The sequence below is a fragment of the Dysidea avara genome, chromosome 11, assembly GCF_963678975.1.
Source record: "Dysidea avara chromosome 11, odDysAvar1.4, whole genome shotgun sequence".
Taxonomy (NCBI): domain Eukaryota; kingdom Metazoa; phylum Porifera; class Demospongiae; order Dictyoceratida; family Dysideidae; genus Dysidea; species Dysidea avara.
In genome coordinates this window covers 2,627,259-2,647,713 of record NC_089282.1, presented here as the reverse complement: position 1 = coordinate 2,647,713, position 20,455 = coordinate 2,627,259, and the positions used below count along the sequence as shown (strand labels likewise).

Below are 20,455 nucleotides of genomic sequence, written 5' to 3'. Positions count from 1 at the left end.
CTCTATTTTCTGTTTGGAGTCACATTTTTCATTGCATTTTTGATGTGTGCTGGTAAATAGTAGCAACTTGCACCAATTTCTGAAGACCTCAGAAGCCCCATACCTGCTTATATTTATAATATAGAGAACATGCCAGTTTTTACAGCCAAGTGTCTTTATGCCTTAATTACATAAAACGTTTAGCCAGACACATATTGAGGTTGGAATACAAGTCAGGAAGATAGACAGTGGAACTTCTCTTATTGACCATCAGAATGAAAGACACTCCTCTAACATCACATGGTGCTGTAATAGTGTCACCATTACATCATTCTATGTTGTTATAGTATTCTAAATCATGTGAAAATGTTTTTATTGGCACAAAACATTTTATCACGAAAATAAAGCAAATTATGTTGTGTCGACAATGGATGTCAGGGTGAATCAATGTGGTAGTATTTCAATGTGGAGATATAAAGTTGTATATATATATATATATATATAATAGCCAACTCTTTCAACAGTCATTCTTAGGTTTAATAATATCCACTTCTGTACTGGACACTGTCACACTTGAAGTACTCACTCTATACACTCACTATATGTAGTGATCTCCTCTTGACTGGATGAACTACTTGACAACTTAACAGCCCACAAAACTATCAGTGTAATTGACATTAGGAGTATTTATAGTATTCAGTGAAATACATTGATAGCGATGAGCTCAAGGAACAACACTCATGCACATTTTGTGACAAACACACTGACAGACTAACCATTTAATTACTTGTGAAATGAAGCCTAGTAGTTGCCAGGGACCAGTATCACAATTAAAACAAGTGGACCTTTGAAACTACAATCCAAAGAGAAAAGGAGGGCACAGAATCCTAGGACAACTGAAGGTAGTGTAGACTGCTAGGGTAAACTAGAGGCATAGCTATATTGTACTTACTCATCCAAACAATTCATACCAAGCTACTTGACAGTGCCAATGAACTATCAAAACAGATTTCAAAGGCTCATATTGAAAGATCTTTAAACTTGATATTTACACAAGAGATTGAAATATGTTAGCCTGGGACTAGTAGCAGTTATAATGGAGCTATCAGCCTATCCTGATCTTAAGAGTTACCAGCAAACATGTACACATCTACAGCCAAGATGGTGGACATTTTATCAGAGGATAGTTGATTTTGGCATGTACAACAGATGGGTGGTGTTACAACACAAGATGATTGACTATGATATTAATACCAATGACTGGATCACATGATCATGTACACAGTTTAATATTGATATATTCTAATTCTTCAGTCCAGCATGTAGTGCCTTCCGTACTATACCAGGTCCTCTCCACACACCCCTACAAGAACCAAACATGTTAAACACTGCTTGTGTTTGACGTTCATTTACCGCAGCAATCCTGACCAGTAAAGCTCTGGCATGATGTCTCTCTTCAAGTAATACATGCTCGTTCGTTCCTATAACAAATAAAAGTTAGTGTGGTGGTTTAACAATGAGATTATAAAGATACAGTGAAACCTGTTAGGGCTGACCACATAGTCTCCTGATTATCAAGGTGATTTGACTTTCGAGGTTTGTTTATGTACTAAGGGACCTTAACTAAGTGTCTAGATTATACAGGCATCCTCAACAGATTTTACCTTTCCTTGATCGATGGGGAAGGTTTCTAGTGGAGCAGCATTGAAGTCAAACTCAGCCAGAATGGTAGTCCCATATCCAGTGATCAGTGGACATGATGTATACCCATCATACTGTAATAGTGATGAACACTCATATAATCAGTTTGTACATTTGTGTGATGAAATATACAGCATGTGTGGCTGTTATTACTCTGGACCCTAAACAAATGGATTTTGCTGCAGCTAGTGTGCATGCTTCCCTGACCACATTAATTTTTCTGATGTATACATTTTTATTATTGTTGAGTGGTGACCTTTATAAGGACATCCTAATCTTATAGGATTATGTTGCACAACAACAGAGTCAAAAGAACATGTAAACACAGCAGTGTGTAGAGGCTATTATGCTCATAACATAGACAATTTAACATTATAATACCTGATTGTTATATTAGAGTATATCCCATTCTATAACAATGCTTTATAACACCATAAGTTTGTTGTAAAATTACACTAGTATCCAAAAGAAAACGTGCATAATTTTCAACAGATTTCTTTAATGCTTTACAATGACTGATTCTCTCACACCTACCATTCAATGCCACACTCCTACCATTTTGTATTTGGGTAAGCAGTACCGGCTTGCACCCCAGGAAACCATGACAGAATTTACAAGGGATAGTTAAAAAGCAAAGTATAAAACACGAAAGAAAACATGAATGTTTCACAGATTCTTCAAGTGGTAAGGTACAAATTTTATGCACAAATGTAGATCTGTACGTGGTAATCAGGTAGTAGAATTTACATCCTTCAAAATGTTACCAGTTACTTGTACTACCGTAAGCGTATTAAATTTCGTGGGTAAAATTTCCATGGTTTGCCAAAGACAGATTTGCAATTGTATTAAATTTCGTGGGTATAATTTTCGTGGTATCTCAACAAGCCAGTTTATTTTCTCAAGGATCTGTGGGGAACAAAATTCGTTCTTTAAGGTTTACAACTTGTACTTATCTGGGACTAAGTAAACCATTTTATGGAGTTTTGTGTGTGTGTGTGTGTGTGTGTGTGTGTGTGTGTGTGTGTGTGTGTGTGTGTGTGTGTGTGTGTGTGTGTGTGTGTGTGTGTGTGTGTGTGTGTGTGTGTGTGTGTGTGTGTGGAGATGACTCACCACAAAAGAATCTTGCCTGCTAGAATCAGAGGAAACGGGTCTTAGATACTTGAACAAGGCCATCAGTATCTAGCTATTCACGTGGTAAATGGGAGCAGGTGTCGTCGTCAGCATATCTATGGTAGCGCATAAGGAAAGTGTATTGGTGGCAACAGTTAATAGGTCTGTTCGAGCTGAGACGGGAGTTTCAAAATGGATTAATTTTCGTGGATCAGCTTTATGTGGATTAATTTTCGTGGATCAGCTGCAAACCACGAAATCCACGAAAATTCCTACGCTTACGGTATAGTGGACGCACTCGTCATTACAGTCAAGCATTCTTATGACTATTATGTAGATACAACTTTCATCCTGAAGCCGTCATATTTAGATGTAACAAGATTGATGTTGGAATACTAACAAGATGGGTTAACATAGACAGTGGAAACCTCTGACCGTATGAATAAAAGATACGTTTCTCTAATATAGTCTCTATAAAGGACACTTCAGAGGTTCCCACTGACTCCTTATAAACCTTGACCAATTATATTTTACCTAGCAACCTCCTTATAACTATAAACTTTCATCTGGGACTGAAGTGTAGAGAGGTTCCAGGGTGTTACTAACCTTCTCAGCAGGTATCTCTCCCTTCATTACAGACTCGAGGCTCTTCAACAGTACACCAGATTGTCCTGCCACAGCAGCTGCAGTCTTACTGGTTGGTACATTACTACAGTCACCAATAGCAAACACATTGGGGAATCTCATGTGTTGTAGTGTAGTCTTGTTCACATCTACCCAACCATTAGCATCAGATACTGGACTATCCTTGAGGCAGGCCAGTGGTCCCATTGGAGGACTGACGTGTATCATATCATACTGTGTGGAAACATGTATATTGTAATAGTGGTAGGCTCTTTACTTGGCAGACATCACAGCTAATTTGTCAAGGATTTACCACATAGCAGGAAATATTGACGGAAAGAAAATTTGACGAATTCACAATTAATCAGCTTCAATAAATCAAAATTTGACGAAAGCAAGAATTACAAATCTAAACACTTTGGATTTATTGACATTTGATGAATTAAAATTTGACAAATACGTCAAATTTTTCTTTTGTCAAAATTTCCTTTAGTATGGAATTCACAGACTACACAAGTCATTGATAATATAGTGGAGAATTGATCACCTGAACTAACGTGGGGGAAGGTTGTGGTATAATGTAAGATCAAACAATGTTCACACAGTATCTAGGAAACCAATACAGACGTGATCTGTTCAATTAGATATTAACTTAATTGAACACACGTGTGTTATCAAAATACTCTAATTAAACAGTCACTTTTGACATTGACATCTGTCTGGATAATCAATTCTCAGAAAGAATTTATAATGGTTCCTCCATTATCCAAACTCACTGGGCCCTAGATGTGTTCAGATAATGGAAAAGTTCAGAAGCCCATACATTTATATACAGAGCTCCGTTAAAATACTCTAATAGAACAGTCACTTCAACAGTTCGGATATCAGATTATTTGGATAATTGATGGCTGGATAATTGAGGGAGCACATGTATACAAGCATATGGCATACACACATGTATGTATTTGGTACTATACATGTGTTGCACATGATATACATATTGTAGTCCAGTTATTAAATGCACATGGTTGTTAAGCGCATATTATCTGTTTAAACACACTTGGTATACTTGTGCTAGAGACCTGTTTACTAAGGGCATGTAATTAAAATTGTTGCTACAAGCTTGTCCAATGTAATTCGGAAGCAGAAGACCATTAGAATAAACTGAAAGCGTCACAGTACACTTGGTGCTGGATTTATGCTAGAGGTTATGTAACAAGGACCCGGATCAGCATTGGAGGTGTACAAGATTGAGATACTCTAATAGAGCAGTCACCTAACTACTCTAATAGAACATTCAGTGCAAGCATAATAGTTGGTTCTGTTATGGAATTTTTCCAAATCTGCCTGCACCTATACATACAATGAAGTGCATTGGTCTGTTTAAAAGGCTTGTTCATCTACTTGTGTAGCTATTACTGGTACTGGTATACTTAATTCAGGTGCACAATTTCCATTGAAAATTCTCAGATTCAATCTCGTATCATTCAAATTTCAAAATTTTCCAGTTTCAACATTATTATTTTATCATGCATGCAATTATGAGAGGATGCATCATGTACTTGGTTGTCTGAACCTACCCAAACCTTTCCATTAGTAAATGCTGCAGAGAACCATATATATCTAAAGGCAGTATATAAAATATCTACAGGCATAAATATGCATTTTATGAGGAAATGTCTCCAAATTGCAGTATTTTAGCATCTATTTTTCAAACATTTTCTGGGCAGACCCCCTAAAGCACACCTCCACCCAAGAGATTGTTAGCCCCCCTTTTATAAATCCTAGATCCACCCCTGTGCTCTGTGTGTTTTGGTGGGGTTCATGAAGTCACATATGTATAACCAACAGGACTAATTAGTGGTCATTTAACGCAGTCTGTTGGTCAATTGCTAGGTTACCCCCACTACACCTTCAAGAGCAAACCATTACTTATGTCAACAGCTTATATGACTCAATCAGTTCGTGAAGCTTACACAAACTGTTTGTTAAACAGATGCGACCTGTTTGTTAAACTTATGCGAGCAGCTTGCAAGACCTCGCACTTAACAAACATGTGCGAACCCTCGCGACTACAGTACTTCGTTACTTTTTTTGTGCAGTGTACCGTATGCATGAAAATTGTGTTCTCTTCCTGTAAATAAACTCATGGTGTGGCGCACTAGCTTTCTTGGCTACACAACACTACTGTGTGTCTTGATTAGCTACAAACTTCATGATGTATATACACACTATACGTAACACACACACACACACACACACACACACACACACACACACACACACACACACACACACACACACACAAACACACACACACACACACACACACACACACGCAGAGCCTTCAGTTCTCCTGCTGGGGCAGTACTACAGGAGACTGCACTATGTATCACAAGCAAAGGTGTGGGAACTTGTGGTCCCACCTGGACCTTCATGTGCTATGTGGGACACTGACAGTTGGCATTTACACACCAGGTGTCCATTGATGTTGTAGCTGTGTAGGCTGAGCAAGAAACTTTACTCTCATTGCTCCAGTCTAACAAGCTAATGAGGACCCGGCAATCTGGTGTCAACTGGAGAAGTAGCAGCAACAACTCATTGATATCAAACCTGGAATGTTTTGATGACTACACTGGTGCTCTAGCCACTTGGCCATGCTATCCCACACAAAAAAGCCTCCAGCAGTCGACAGTTTTACTGCGGGTTACTAGTCCTACCCAGGAGGGAGTGCCTGAGTGACATATCCCAGTGCTGGCTCACTGGGTGGCAATAGCTGTGTTTCACAGAGAGAGGTTATAGAACTTAAAAGTTTCACGACCTCAACACTGCTAAGAGAGACAAGGACAGCTTCCCCAGTTTACACTAGGGCTCTCAGTTTCGATTAATCATCGATTACTAAATTGATTAATCAAATAATCTATATTTAGTCAACACCATGCAGCTACACTTAATCACCACCCAGAATAACATTATAGTGGTAAAAGGAGAGTTGAAGGAATGGTAGCAGTTGATAGGTAGTTACAATTAGTAGTACTTACAAGTTGCAATATGAGCTCAGAATCTGTCATGGATGTGGTGAGCCGAGGTGTGCTGTAGCATTGAGAAAAGAGAAGTGATGTAACTTTTGCTATAAAGCACTGGTTACCTATGGTGGGATGGCCCCTATTACACAACCCAGACAATTAGGCACAACATGCTCCCTTGTCCAGATTACTCGTGTTTTGATTAGTTAACAAGATGGCTGCTATACAGAGAATATCAGTTTATTTTTCCTGTGATGCAGTTCTTTTTTCTTAAAGTATAACAGCTACTGTTTTCTGGGTAAGAATATTTTAAAACTAGTAGCAGTACTTACACGTGCGATTGTATGGCTTCTCGTAACGTGGAATAGTAAAAAGAGGCTTTCTGTTTGATTTTTATTGATGATGTGTATACTACGCGATAAATCGATTACAAAATAAAAAAAAAATCTATATTTTTCATCGAATAATTGATTAATTGTGAGAGCCCTTTTTGATGTTATAGCAGGGTGAGCTGCTTCCCTAGTTGACATTGACACGGGTCTTCATTTAACAGCTGCATAAGCTGGAGCAATGTGAGAAAAATTTCTTGCTCAAGGAAACAACAACAACACCAAAGTGGCGTAACTGGGAATTAAACCCGGGACCTTTCGATCACCAGGCCAATGCCCTAACTACTTGCAGCGTTGGGACAGTTACTTTTAAATGTAACTTGTTACATATTACATATTATTTACAACTGAACTATTTAGTTAGTTACATATTACACATATAATAAAGTAACTATAATAATATTACACATTATATTGCTGTGTCCACAGCCAACTTTATCACGTGACATGATTGCGTTGTTGGACAATGTGCAAATCTTGGTTATAAGCAAGAAGCTGGTGAATAAGCTTCATTCAGTAGGCTTCGTTACTTCGTAGCGGCTAGGCGTTACTCAGTGGATTACAAACGAGATTGGTAACTTTGTTACTTAAAGTAATAATATTACGTATATCATACTCGTTACAGTAACTTCATTACTTAGGTAACGTGTTATATTTGCAAGTAAAGCAACTTGAGTTATATTACCTGTTTTTACAGCATATTTAGTTATATTACTTCGTTACCACAAAAAGTAATATTATTACGTAACACGTTACTCCCAACACTGACTACTTGGCTATGCTGCCTCATTCTACCTACACACGCACGCACACACACTACACACAGACACAGACACCCACACACACACATCAAATATCTTATTAGTGGTGGTGTTATCAGCTGGATTAGTGATGGTGAACATTGCCTTCTTCTCCTTTGACATCACCTCCACGAGGTTAGTGTGTAGGTTAACTTGAATCCCCTTCCTCTCCACCACCTTCCACAGGCTATTGGCGTACTTCTTCACACCAAATAACACTGCTAGTGCTGAGTTGTACATCACTGTGGTCTTGTCCCTGACTCCAGACTGTGTGGGGTGAATACAAGTCAATATGTACTGGTTGATACCTTACAATCTACAGAACTATGCATATCAATGGAGTCAGTTTAGGACCTACTTGATATGGCCACTATAATGAGATGCTGGTCACTACAATGAGGTGATCTTATGATGTCATGAAATACACCTTAGCTATGTTTGGGACCTACTTGACGCGGTCACTATAATGAGATTCTGGTCACTACAATGAGGTGATCTTATGAGGTTATGAAGTACACGTAGTTGTCATGGTTACTAAAATAAGGAGAGAGATTTTGGTCCCACTCATTTTACTTCTGAAAGAGGAATTCTATACTACACCAAATATAGGTCCAAAAGTCTGGGTGGTCCAAAGTGTAATGTATCCTATAGTATAATGTTTATTGGGACCAACCAATAGTGTTTGGGAGAGAAAAGGCTTTCCTGTTATCCATGACAAGGCAGCATTCTCTCAAAGTTTTCGATATCAATATTATTTATAATCTAACTACAATCTTCATCATGTGACGTGCATGTGCTTTATTGATATCTAAAGTATAAAAATTATATATTCAACCATTTTCCAAAACAAATATAATCTCAAATGTGATCAACAGTTTCAATGGGAGAGTTATTGATAGTGTACAAACAGCATAAATTGGATAACGATTATCATCTAGCACTGATATGGCATCACATGATGTGTGCTGTAGTATATGTGGATGAGTTAATGATCGGTCAAGTATTTGATGAAGTACATATAAGTCCCATGGAATTGCTTATATATATGAGGGGGTCATTGCCATTTGGTTCCAAATAATGCTTCACAGGGTTTCTTTGGTTCTCTTGGTCCCTAGAAGAATAACTGGAGAAGTGATAGTATATTGGAAACTCAAAGACTGGTGTGGTTTATATTCAATAAATGACCAAAGCCTAATATATGTTAACATGTACAGTTGAGGACACCTACATAATCCAGACACTTACAGTAGTTAATTAAGGCCTCACATAATGAAGATTTAAAGGAAGAGACAGACAACAGCAAAGGTGGTTATCAGTACACACCTGGTTTACTGATAATAATCACAGGAAACCAGGACACATTGAGACTCTGTGGCTGTTGTCCAGATCGGTGTTGAGTCCACCAATCAAGTTAAAAAAAACACTGAATCACACACACACACACACACAACTACAGGTGCCGTACCTTATTACGGAAGTAATCCTCTGCCAAGTACATAATCTTCTGAGGAGCTCCAGGACACTTGATGGGCAGAGTAGGCATCGTGAATATTGCATTACCTCCCTGAAAATTCTTGATAAGCTCAAATGTCTTGTTGACATACTTCGGAGAAAAGTTAGAAGCAACACCAGATGCTGGGTCCTCAAGTGCCTCAGGAAGTCCCTCAATCTAAAACAATTATATTACAATTGTCCTTTAACCTACATCAATTAGCATGTGATAAGGTATACACAAACTTTGTACCTTGTTGAAATTCACTTGCAGACCCATGGCTACCACAAGGTAATCATAGTTGACCTGAGAGGTGACCATAAATGACATCAAATAGTCTGCCAAACAGGAAGTCAATTACCTTCCTGTTGTCACTGGTGTAAACAAGGTTCTGTGCTGGATCAAACTGTTCCACTTTCTCCTTTATCCAAGTAGCGTTCTTTGGCATTAGTTTACTCATTTCCTTGGCTGAGTCTTGTAGTGTCTTTTCCCCACCTCCAACCAGCGTCCACATGGGCTGGTAGTAATGTACCTGTAGGTGTGATCAAGAGTTCGTAATATATATATATATATATATATATATATATATACTGAGGATCCTACTCTCATATACCCCTGTAGAAAAGCGTATCGTGAACTTATGATGCAACAACAAGATGTTGCAGTTTGTGACGTATGGCAGCCTTAAAAGTGCAAGAATCGTTAGCACCATTTCACACTTGCGATGCTTAGGATAGCCGTATTCAGGAATGGCCTTGCAAGAAATGCCTACGAAGTGGTCTTAATCCATGAAGGAACGATTGTAGTTCGGTGAGAAACGGTTAGAGCTGGAGTTAATTTGGTTGATAGCAACGTTGTTAGGCACACGTTCAATCGATACCATGCTCAACTAATGACATCATTAATTATACAAAGAAAAACGGACAAACTCAGAAGTGCTACATCATAACTTCACAATACGCCCTTCTACAGGGTATATGAGAGTAAGATACTCTCCTCAGTGTATATATTATGAACTCTTGGTGTGATCCTATTACCTGACTGTAGTAGTGTATGCTGTAGCATCAGATTACCACAAACCACACAAGATAATCTGGTTTCATACTACATATTATTATGAACATGGTCTGTGAGTAATAATAGAATTTTAGTGATTAATCAATGTAATTGACTGCTACTGAATGAATAAAAATTTCAAGAAACAAAATTTTTGAGGTTTGGATTTGTATTTACTTTTCAAGGATGCACTTGTACATAGTGTGACTGAGATGAAGAAGGAACAATAATGATCATTCCAATCACGATCTCCATCCATTGGATACAAAGTGTATACGAATCAACTTTTTTAATAAAAAAGTTTATGCTGTATATTTATAGCAAATTTGTCAAAAGTTTCTACCTGCAGTATGTCCTGTGACACAATTGTTTTCTCTGATCAAGCTGAATTGTAGTAAAATCCAGCACACATACAACTAATAGTAAAGGAGTAACATATTCCATCAAGGGGGTGTCACACATGCACACACTGTAGGTTGATCTATGACTGCAATCAGTCTCTTGACTAGACCAAATTTCATCTGAACTGGTAAAGTTGATAACACTCGGGTGACCTCACCTGAATGTGGCACTTGGCTGGAATTCTCAAGTGGCCTGTGGATCAGTCACGATGGGTTAACTTTTTTTCAACCCTTCTAGGTATTTGTCCTGTTTCACTTTAGGATGCTTTAGCTTAGGCTCCTAGGCTAGTGGGTAAACACCTTGTATGGGCTCCGCCTTCTGTGTTCACTCTCCAGTGTGCCTAACTGGTAAAGTTGATAATAACCTTTATTTTGACTTGTGATTTAAAGTCTCCCAATATTTTCAAATATTTTACTAGTAAGGTTTTGGTTTATACATGATGATTGTGGGTTTCAAATTAATGTCCTTGACAGTTGGCTTAGCACCTAGTTTGTGCCTTGACAGATTGTTGACCGTGGTTGCAGATAACGTTCCACAAGTGCATTCTCCTTGTCATAAACATGCACAAACCATTCGCACTATAATTACATGTTGCATACGTCCAAGCACACTTTAACTTACATCAGACGGCTCGATCACAGCTACGTTGCCATCTCCATATTTCCTGGCCAGAGAGGAGGCTATTGCTAGTCCTCCAGCTCCTCCACCAGCCACCACAAAACGATACGAATCATTACTGAGAACTGCTGCAGTTGAGAAATGTTGAGCAGCTATCGCCTTCCCTACTGGAGCTAAAGAGGTACGCAGTAACGATACCATGTCTACACAATAGCGAATAGTATCCGATATTTACCAGGTAAGTGTTGAAAATATTGTGGCCGTGTCGGTCACGTACAAGCAGCTCTGGTCACGAAGCGTATGCGCATGCGTACATTACCATATGAATAAAGTAAACATTTTATTTACGTCATATACGCGCATCCGGTAAATGCTGCTAAAAGATCTGGGTTGGTGTAGTCTTTGAATTTGAGTGATAAAACTTATTATTAGGGCACAGCGTAGGTGCAACAAGTTGCAGAGTCAAGTGCGTATCCATTTTTCCTGGTAAATTTCTTAGGTGAGCGATTGTTGTAATTTGTCGAGCAATTTGTTTGTAGTATGAAGGGGCGTATCCACTAGTGTCCACTCGTACCCACTTTCAGTAGCGTAGCACTTAACTGCAGTGCACAATATAGTGTATCCCATGATTGTGTGAGGCGGTGGAGATTTAGCTGTTCTAGGTCATGAACAAGTTTTTGTAAAGCTGCATTCGAGCCCTGCATCTCGCTGTTTCATCTAATACTGGGACGAGTATTGTGAGATTGTCTTTTTGGCTGTTAAACAGAGTCTCTGTCATGTGGCTGTGACTTTGCTCAAAGCTAGGCTATGCAGCGCATGGTTAATGTTGGTTGTTTCTAATCAGCTGGCTGCTTGTAAAGTTTCAAATTAACACATCCCGAGTTGTGGACTATTGGCCACCATTGATCAAGGTGTATTGTTAATTAGATAGTGGTATTAATTCCAGTACAATTTCTACTAGTTACCTAAGTTATTCATCATAATTTAACAAGATCTGCCTGAAACTAAACATGCAGTGCCTAACTGGTAAAGTAGAAAAACACAATGATCAAATCCAACAAAAAAAACCACAAACTCAACTTTGCTCCTTGTCAAATGACATAATTTAAGCACATACCAAGAAATTACAGATTCAGTTTCCTTGCTGCTGATCTGAAATCATTTAATAGGTTTTCATGCATTCCATTCAATTGCTGGAGGCTGGAATTATGGCTATTAATTTGGCAATTGTCGGCACACTTCGCAATTCCACGCACCATTTGTTCCATACTCTCATGGCATTTGTCAACAACTTGTGCTGTTGCAGCGTCGACTAGCCACTAGCACACACACACACAGACATCACACCTCTCATTACCATTATGTTAATGTCACCAGAAGATCACATCTAATTGGACACACACATAGCAAATGACATAAAGTCTTTAATATACTTTAAGCGTGGTTTTACAAAGTGGTGTAATCATTGTGTTATGCAAATATCTTCTTGTTACAGGGTACAAAGCTACCATTTATGTCGAGAGGGACTTACAAGAGGCCCAGCACACCAAGGTGTGGAGTACAAAAGAGACGAAGTACCAAGCCAAGTTTGACCATTGATTCTAATGAGCAGCTACTTGAAGCAATCAGAAAAGGACGGCCTAAACTGGTCAAGCACTTGTTGTGGTCTAATGCCGATCCTAATGCCAGAGATAACCAACAACAAACTGGTCTCATTCTAGCTTGTTTCATAAAGGACAGTGAGAACAGGATGGCCATTATTGATTTACTACTTCAAAAAGGTGTTTCTTTAGATCTCCAAGATGACTCTGGACAGACTGCTCTTATTAAAGTAGTAATTCTTGATGATGTTATCCTCACTAAGTGTTTGTTGAAGAATGGTGCTGATGCGACACTACGTGACAAAGAAGGGAACACAAGCCTCTTCTATGCTGCCATGAATGGCAGTAACAAGATGGTGCAATATTTAGTGACAGAGTTTCAGAAACATCACAAAAGTGTCGATGAGCGAAACATGAGAGGTCTGACACCACTTCTGGTTGCTTGCCAGAACAACCATCTCGAGTGTGCCAAGACTTTAGTCCTACAAGGGAATGCTAATCCAATGCTGAGAGACTTGGATAATTTCATGGGACCGTCTGATTGGATACAGAGCTCTTCATGGCATCCAAAAGAAGATCTTGAATTTCTCTCACCTCACATGCGCAAGAAAAACTATTATCGTGAACAACGGAAACGGAAGGGAACAAAGATCCTGTCAGATTATCTTAATGAAGGAGCAATGGTGCACTGTGATTCTCCCAACATGTTCACTATTAAGAAAGATGATTGTGTTGCCAGTCAGAGTTACAGCACCTTATCACATGCGTCTACGGACTCAGGATTCTCCGAGTTTAACTTTAACAATTCCAATAACACACAGCCCAAGTCAATGTTTGATTTGCCAACCATTGCTCCACCAACTATAACAAAAACCATCCATGGAGCAAAGCCATTGCGTGTGCCATCACATGAGCTACCAGCGATTGGTACATTCACCAAACCAGATTTGTATAGGTCAATGTTTCAGAAAAGGCTCAACCACAAAATGGCTCCTAAAACACATCCTAGCATATTAGAGCCACTGGCCAGCAGTAGCAGCAGTGAAAAACTGAAACGTCTCAACTCCATAACTGAACTCGATGATGTGGACACTCACCCTGAGGCTATGAACAAACACCACACCATTCCACCATTAAAAAGAAAATCCTCAAAATCACTAATTTGATTTTTACAAATTTTTGTTGCAAATTTTATTTCTTTGTTCTATCTGGTATGTAATGCCAGTTAAATGTCCTTGTAAATTCGAAAACATGATAATATGTACTAACTGTTGTACACTGCACACATGTGTTTGCACAACTGTCATCAAAAATAGACCTACAATAAAACAAACAAAACACCAGATCCTATGTCCATTGTTCTAGCTGGTCCCTGCCTTGGGTTTCCTCTTGCGGGTTTTAGGAGTGCCGCTAGCTGGCTTCCCGGCATCTTCAGGTTCATTGCTGCCCGCTGCTACAGCTTGCTTATTTTCTTTGTTTTCTGTTTCATCGCTGGGCAAGTCTTCTCGTATGTCCTCCACCTTGCCACCCACCATAACTCTCATGATTAATGCGACAATGAAGCCAAACCAGTAAACTTGCATGATGTAGAGAACTGTCAACATGATGTTGAAGGCAAAATAAAATGGCCCACCAGGGTAGACAATGACAGAAACAGCAGCAGAAGAGTAGATAACTTTAACGGGAAACCAATACAGCCGGAACCATATCCTACAAAAATAATGTACATTATCTAGATGCATACGTTTTATTACACATACCATTCAGCAGTGAATAATAAGAAGAGAATATTGGCAGCTGTTTCGATGTAAGGACGTTCTTTCTTTCCACGATATTTGCAGTAAACCACGGTCTTAGATAATTCTAGCATTACATCACCAATGTCGTGAAGGAACAGCACAATGAGACCAATTTTGTGGAACCTTTAAGTAAGAGTATATAAATAAAAGCAACACAACACACACATATACACAACACACACATATACACAACACACACATATACACAACACACACACACACACAACACATACACACCTGACAGCAAAAGAAAACAGCAACAAACTGAGGGTCAAGAAATGATGGATCATTAATACAAGAAAGTCTTTCCTCCTAGTCTCAATAAACAGTGTAGCATATACACAATGAAGGTAGAACCCCATTTGGACCATATAGAGCCAGTACACATCTGGGGTGATAGCTAATCCAGGCCTCCAATCTAAAATGTAAAATAACACTTATACAACAGCTAAAAGTCATAGTTATATTATTCTAGGAAATAATTGACATGTAGATCGAACACCTCAATTATTTATGGAAAGAAAATAACACGATTATACTGGTATACCTGTATGGACATACACACAGAATTTTACACAAGACTGGTACAACCCAGAGGAGACTTACAGGAACTAAAGGATTAGGTGACCTTATGTCTTGATGTAGTTGTTAGAATATTTTAGTGTGCAGAAGGAGTGCATACAGTCTAAGTGAATGTAGAGCATTCAAGTGGGGCTCAACTGTTAAATATGTGCACATTCAAAGGTACTTGTTTCATAAAGAATGCTAACAGAACTAACTACATACGTTAAGCTGTTAAGAAACTTGGAGGATTTGTCACCACAAAAAGTTGTAAAACAATAGCCAAATGGCAAACAACAATATTACTATTACAACTCCTGCACACAAAATTACTTTCAAGTCTACAGCTACAATTATCTTCCCCTGAGCATTCACATAATCCCATAGCATTCCAGACACAACACACATACACACATAGATACGCTTCTTTTTCTGCCTGTCTGGAGATCACCATCCCTCTATCTCCACCCCAACCCTCCATAGAGGTACACACTCACCCAGCCAGGGGATGCTGATTGACCCATTTATAAGCATTTGAATTTAGGCTAGGCAAAAGGACTTACCTAGCCAGGACATGCTGAATCAAGGTGCTGAACAACACATACCAACACTACACACAAACGCACGCACACGCGCACACACACACTCCTTAAAACCCCTGTATAGAAAGGCCACTTGTATATTCTCCCAGTTAGACATTCACACACTAATCCAACTGTATATTATATAAAGCAACCACCTGCATATTAAGCCCAAAAAGTTTTGGCCCAAAGGTGGTCAGGTCCCACTGCATTATATCCCCATTTGTATTAGTGTACACACATTTAGACCCCTGAGATCAGGACACCTCACTGATAAGGACACCTTGATAATCAGGACACTTGTCCACATATTAGCGTATACACCAAAATCAGAACACCTTACTAATAAGGACAGGTCACACACTTACCAGACCAATGACAGTCGGGCTCAAAAAAGATACGTGGTCGAGTCACTATGATGTAGATAGACCATATCCATGTAAAGAGGTAAGCAAGACCCTTCCAACAACTTTCAGGAAACTTAGATCCATTCTCTTCATTAAGCTCCAACCATCCTGGCATACGCTGCAAAAATGAAAACATTAGCAATAGCAATTCAGTGGAACTTTTCTTAAAGGTCTCTCTGTATAAGGCCACTCCAAATAAATTCTTTGTTTCCTCCTGTTAGGAGGCATATTTGCACACAGGTGCACGTGGTTGGTCTATTTTATTAGTCCAAATTAAGGCATGTCCACAAGACAAAAATAATGCGAATTGAATCCGCATTGATTCGAATTATTCGCGTCCATACGGAATGCGTATTGGGGTGATTTGAATTGAAAGTGGATTACATGAATCCACCTCCACAGGTGGTATGAATACGAGTTGGCTGTGAATCGGGATTAACTACGTCATAATAATGCAGCACGTGAGGGCTTGACATGTTTGCGTGTGACCTTTGTAAACAACACAGGATAGAAATACAGAAGCGCTCGGTGTGATAAAAGCGCAGGGAAGTATGGAAGCAGTGTTTCATCATCGTATCTAGCCATTAGAGTTTGAAAGAACAACGGTCCCATACCTATCACACACCATCAGCAGTTTTTCGTATTCTATTCGTAGAAATCCTTCCGGTACATTATAAACAAAAGTATAAGCGTTACTACGAGCTATTCCTTTCAGTCTATCGTTAAACTCACTGTTCTCTTGGTTGGCGCAAATGAGTGTTTTCTCAACCGTTTAATTATCCGTTTATCACACTAGTAAATTAAATAATGCTAATTACGCGATAATGTGTGTGGACACGTTCAATTCGGATTCAATACGCATTGCCTGAATTCGTTTTGCATCTGGTTCCTAATTCGAATTCGTGTGGACATGCCTTAAGAGTAGCAGCGAATATTTAGCTGGGCACAACCATAGCAAACAGCCTAAAAGCATTTTCAACTTATACCTTCATTTTTGAAGTTGCAGGAATAACCTAAACTTGAATATGTACCAAATTGATAGCACAATGACACGTAAGCTGACCTTACAAGATCAATTTTACTAAGCCTATACAGTATGCAAGAAAAAACAGAAAATAAAAGGATACAAACATTTTAGGGCAGACAATAAAGAGATGCCAGTGGTAGACGAGAAACAGAGAATACATTTGGACTACGTGCCCTAAGGACACTGTACACTTGACCTCTCTATATAAATTTGTTGAAAACCATTTTACTTCCTAGTATATTAACATCCAACACAAACTAAGGAAGTACATCCTACATGTTTCCCACTCCACCTCTCACCTTGAATAACAAAAAGTCCAGTGCATATCGTAGCAGTGTCATGATCACAGCACACATTACTACATGTAGTAAATTCTCAATGTTGAGGACACTGTATTCAGAGAGGGAGTAACGTGCCAGATCCATCAACTTAGCTCCATCAAATCCCTTGCCATTATGCAGTATTCTACAGTACAACACAGAGATGGATTAAGCATTTAATTAATTGTAGACGATGGGATGACTAATTGGTGTTAATAAGATGCGAAAATGTGGCACCTTTACCACCCGCCATTGTAGAGGATAGTCGTTACAGACCAGGAAATATCGTACCACGCAAACAACAATACGAAAAGCTACCGTTTTTACTGGTGATCAAGCCGCCCGCTTACCTGTCATTAAACTCCTTGTAGAAAGTGGTCACACAGTTAGCTATAATCGGGATGGGATTATCAAAATAGCCAGTGTCCAACTCTGGGTAGCGTCTTTCGACCTCCAAATCACCTGGATAACCCTCCATTTCCAGACCTTGATGATGTCTGCACTTCTAAATAGTGTCTTCTGTAGGCTAGCACGTGATCGGAGCCCAGGATAAGCGCCAAACAGTTTTGTACGCATATCTCCGGATACTGAGGGTGCTATGGCGAAGAATTTGTCTGCTGTGTCCAGCTTCCTGGAGAATCATTATTCTAGAGACAAAGTGTTCCGTACTGCTCAGTTTAGTGCACTACTGTTGAGTGGACTGTCTCAACAAAGGCTTCCTGTGTTGTCCGAGAAACTAGTCCGGATATATCAACAGTTTAGTCACGTGAGATTGGTGTTAAGGCTTGCAGATGATTTGCCCATGCTTGCCTACACGTTGAAGTCAGCCTTTGCACGTGATGTAAGAGCTTTTGTGCTATTTATACAAGTTTTAGTAGCAATATTGTATGGAAAGACAGCTGAACAAGGCAGCAGTGTTTGTGATACTAGGTTTCACCATAAGCTCACTTGTGTAACAAAGAGTCACAGCCTTTCATTTTGGAACATCTTTGGTAGCATTCCTTGGTCTCGAACCAGACCACAAGTGTTTGGTGCCACACAATAGAAATACACGCAAAGCCTTGTAACTGGCAAACTGATGATTTTATTAGGAAAAGCTCTTGCTAAACAAAGTGTTTTTTAGCAGAAACGTTGCTGTTGGTTGGCTACTATTTCAAAAGTGTTTGCATTCCAGCTCAACATTTTGAAGATGGTAGCTCAGATTTTGTAATGTGTTGAATTGACTGAGAACAGTACTAATATGTTACTGGAAACAGTTGCCTCACGTAACTCTCAATAGACGCATACAAAACAGAGATCCCTTTTTTGTTTCTTGGTGAATTGCTAGAAGACTGTTTCTTGTTCATGTTTGTATCATAATTTCAATGTAGCGTGTCTCAGTTTAGTCTTGGTCATCTCAGGTGTAGGACAAGCAAATTATGTAAGGCTCTGTTAAGAAATACTTGTTTGATAACCATAAAGGTTTATGAAGTCCATTTATGAAAGATTACGAAAGCCAAATTTCTTCATTATCACACCTTCATGAAACGCCATTGAAAAGTACAATCCAAGTATCCTATCGAACCCTGTGAAATTATTCCCTACAGAACTTTTTACAAGGGGAAGACTGCTGGTAAGTACCTTGTACAGGCTTTGCCTCCAGTGTTCGCCTTCCAGTGCCTAACTGGTAAAGCAGATAAAAACAAGCAACCCGTCATGTAGTATGCATAAATCAGTTAATGTGGACTTGCCTACCACTGCCTCTGCTGTTCACCTGTATGTTGTGTATTCTATTGTGCTACTGTTTTATAATTACATTTTATTGTTAACAGAAGTCTGATAGTTTCCTACACTGGTCCACACTGTTGTCAAACATTTCCATTCAACTGTATTATCCTCTGGAGCATCTTGCATGGCTGTCTGACTCCAGTCTAGTTTCCTTCTCCTCCGGAAGGTTATGGAGAGTTGCTCTCCTGTGTTGGGTGGTATATTCCATCATCAAACTACTCCAGACAGTATACAACCTTAGAGCTATTAATGCTATGAAGAACAAGAAGGGATCTGGTTCACAGTCTGCCAAACATGGCGTGGACGTCGGGGGACAGAGATTGCAGAGACGTCAGTCTGTGATTACTCTGGGACTAGTACAATACATTTGTGACTTGTTGTGTGGCTTACACTGGTTGGGATGGGGACCATTATCAAACAAGCTACCGACATCTCTGTTAGGCTTACTGGGAACCATTTCATCTGTTGTACAACTTTACCAACATTTGACTAGGCACTGACTGAAACAAGTTTAGCTTTTATACAAAATAACAAAATTGTTTTTAAAGATGAAATATAATTATTGTACATTTATCATCATCATCTAACAATAATAGATTTTGTTTATTTGTGTTTCTTTTGTTTCTTCTCTTCTTTAAGCCTTTTCTTTTCCTTGCGTTCCTGTTCTTTTCGGCCGGGTAGTGTGATCATTCTGTATGCAGCATAACCTGCAGTATGGGAACATAAGCAAGTTATCACTCCCAAGTAAAAACTTCAGTAGTCTGGCATGACTAGTAACCCTTTGTTGTAACCAAAGTGGAACCATGCTAAACTTGTTGACCATTTGCTTGGGGGAAAGCTTGGTAGAAATTCCTTTTATATAAACCACAGCAAAACAAGCATGTACGATTACAACAGCTATAACATCACGATAAACACTTCCAAGTCACTCAGGACTTCGGGGAAACATAACAGTATGATACTAGTGCATACCATAAACATAAAAAGTTTCGAGGTAGAAAACTTTTGTAGATGAGCGACTATGGCAAGATTCGGAGGAAAACTTTTGTACCTAGGCAGTTACTATAGCTAATTATTAGCATAATTGCTGGATTTCGTATGTGAAAGGAAATCTATGAAAATCTTCCACCTCGAAAATTTTTAAGTATACGATACTATTTATTTATTTATTATTAATGCTTTACAGTGACCAGCA

At 39.0% G+C, this 20,455-nt stretch overlaps 4 protein-coding genes across 4 annotated transcripts; 2 read left to right on the top strand and 2 right to left on the bottom strand.

The window, feature by feature from the left end:
• Positions 1-1,211: 1,211 nt before the first annotated feature.
• On the bottom strand, positions 1,212-11,487 carry LOC136238164 (sulfide:quinone oxidoreductase, mitochondrial-like). The gene is made up of 9 exons (XM_066028512.1): positions 11,201-11,487; positions 9,483-9,653; positions 9,374-9,427; positions 9,095-9,298; positions 7,678-7,896; positions 3,397-3,648; positions 1,644-1,754; positions 1,393-1,460; positions 1,212-1,342 (listed from the first exon to the last, which is right to left on the bottom strand). The coding sequence occupies exons 1-9, from the start codon at positions 11,396-11,398 to the stop codon at positions 1,282-1,284; spliced, it is 1,338 nt and encodes a 445-aa protein (XP_065884584.1). The 5' UTR covers positions 11,399-11,487; the 3' UTR covers positions 1,212-1,281.
• A 70-nt stretch (positions 11,488-11,557) lies between these two features.
• On the top strand, positions 11,558-14,733 carry LOC136238392 (uncharacterized). The gene is made up of 2 exons (XM_066028840.1): positions 11,558-11,696; positions 12,693-14,733. The coding sequence occupies exon 2, from the start codon at positions 12,711-12,713 to the stop codon at positions 13,962-13,964; it is 1,254 nt and encodes a 417-aa protein (XP_065884912.1). The 5' UTR covers positions 11,558-11,696; positions 12,693-12,710; the 3' UTR covers positions 13,965-14,733.
• On the bottom strand, positions 14,034-18,053 carry LOC136238393 (ceramide synthase 1-like). Its single transcript, XM_066028841.1, has 6 exons — positions 17,844-18,053; positions 17,473-17,638; positions 16,108-16,264; positions 14,835-15,015; positions 14,559-14,720; positions 14,034-14,508 (listed from the first exon to the last, which is right to left on the bottom strand). Exons 1-6 carry the CDS (start codon positions 17,969-17,971, stop codon positions 14,160-14,162), a joined length of 1,143 nt encoding a protein of 380 aa, XP_065884913.1. The 5' UTR covers positions 17,972-18,053; the 3' UTR covers positions 14,034-14,159.
• On the top strand, positions 18,044-19,866 carry LOC136238395 (peroxisomal membrane protein 11C-like). Its single transcript, XM_066028844.1, has 2 exons — positions 18,044-18,334; positions 19,305-19,866. Exons 1-2 carry the CDS (start codon positions 18,092-18,094, stop codon positions 19,758-19,760), a joined length of 699 nt encoding a protein of 232 aa, XP_065884916.1. The 5' UTR covers positions 18,044-18,091; the 3' UTR covers positions 19,761-19,866.
• The last annotated feature ends 589 nt before the right edge of the window (positions 19,867-20,455 follow it).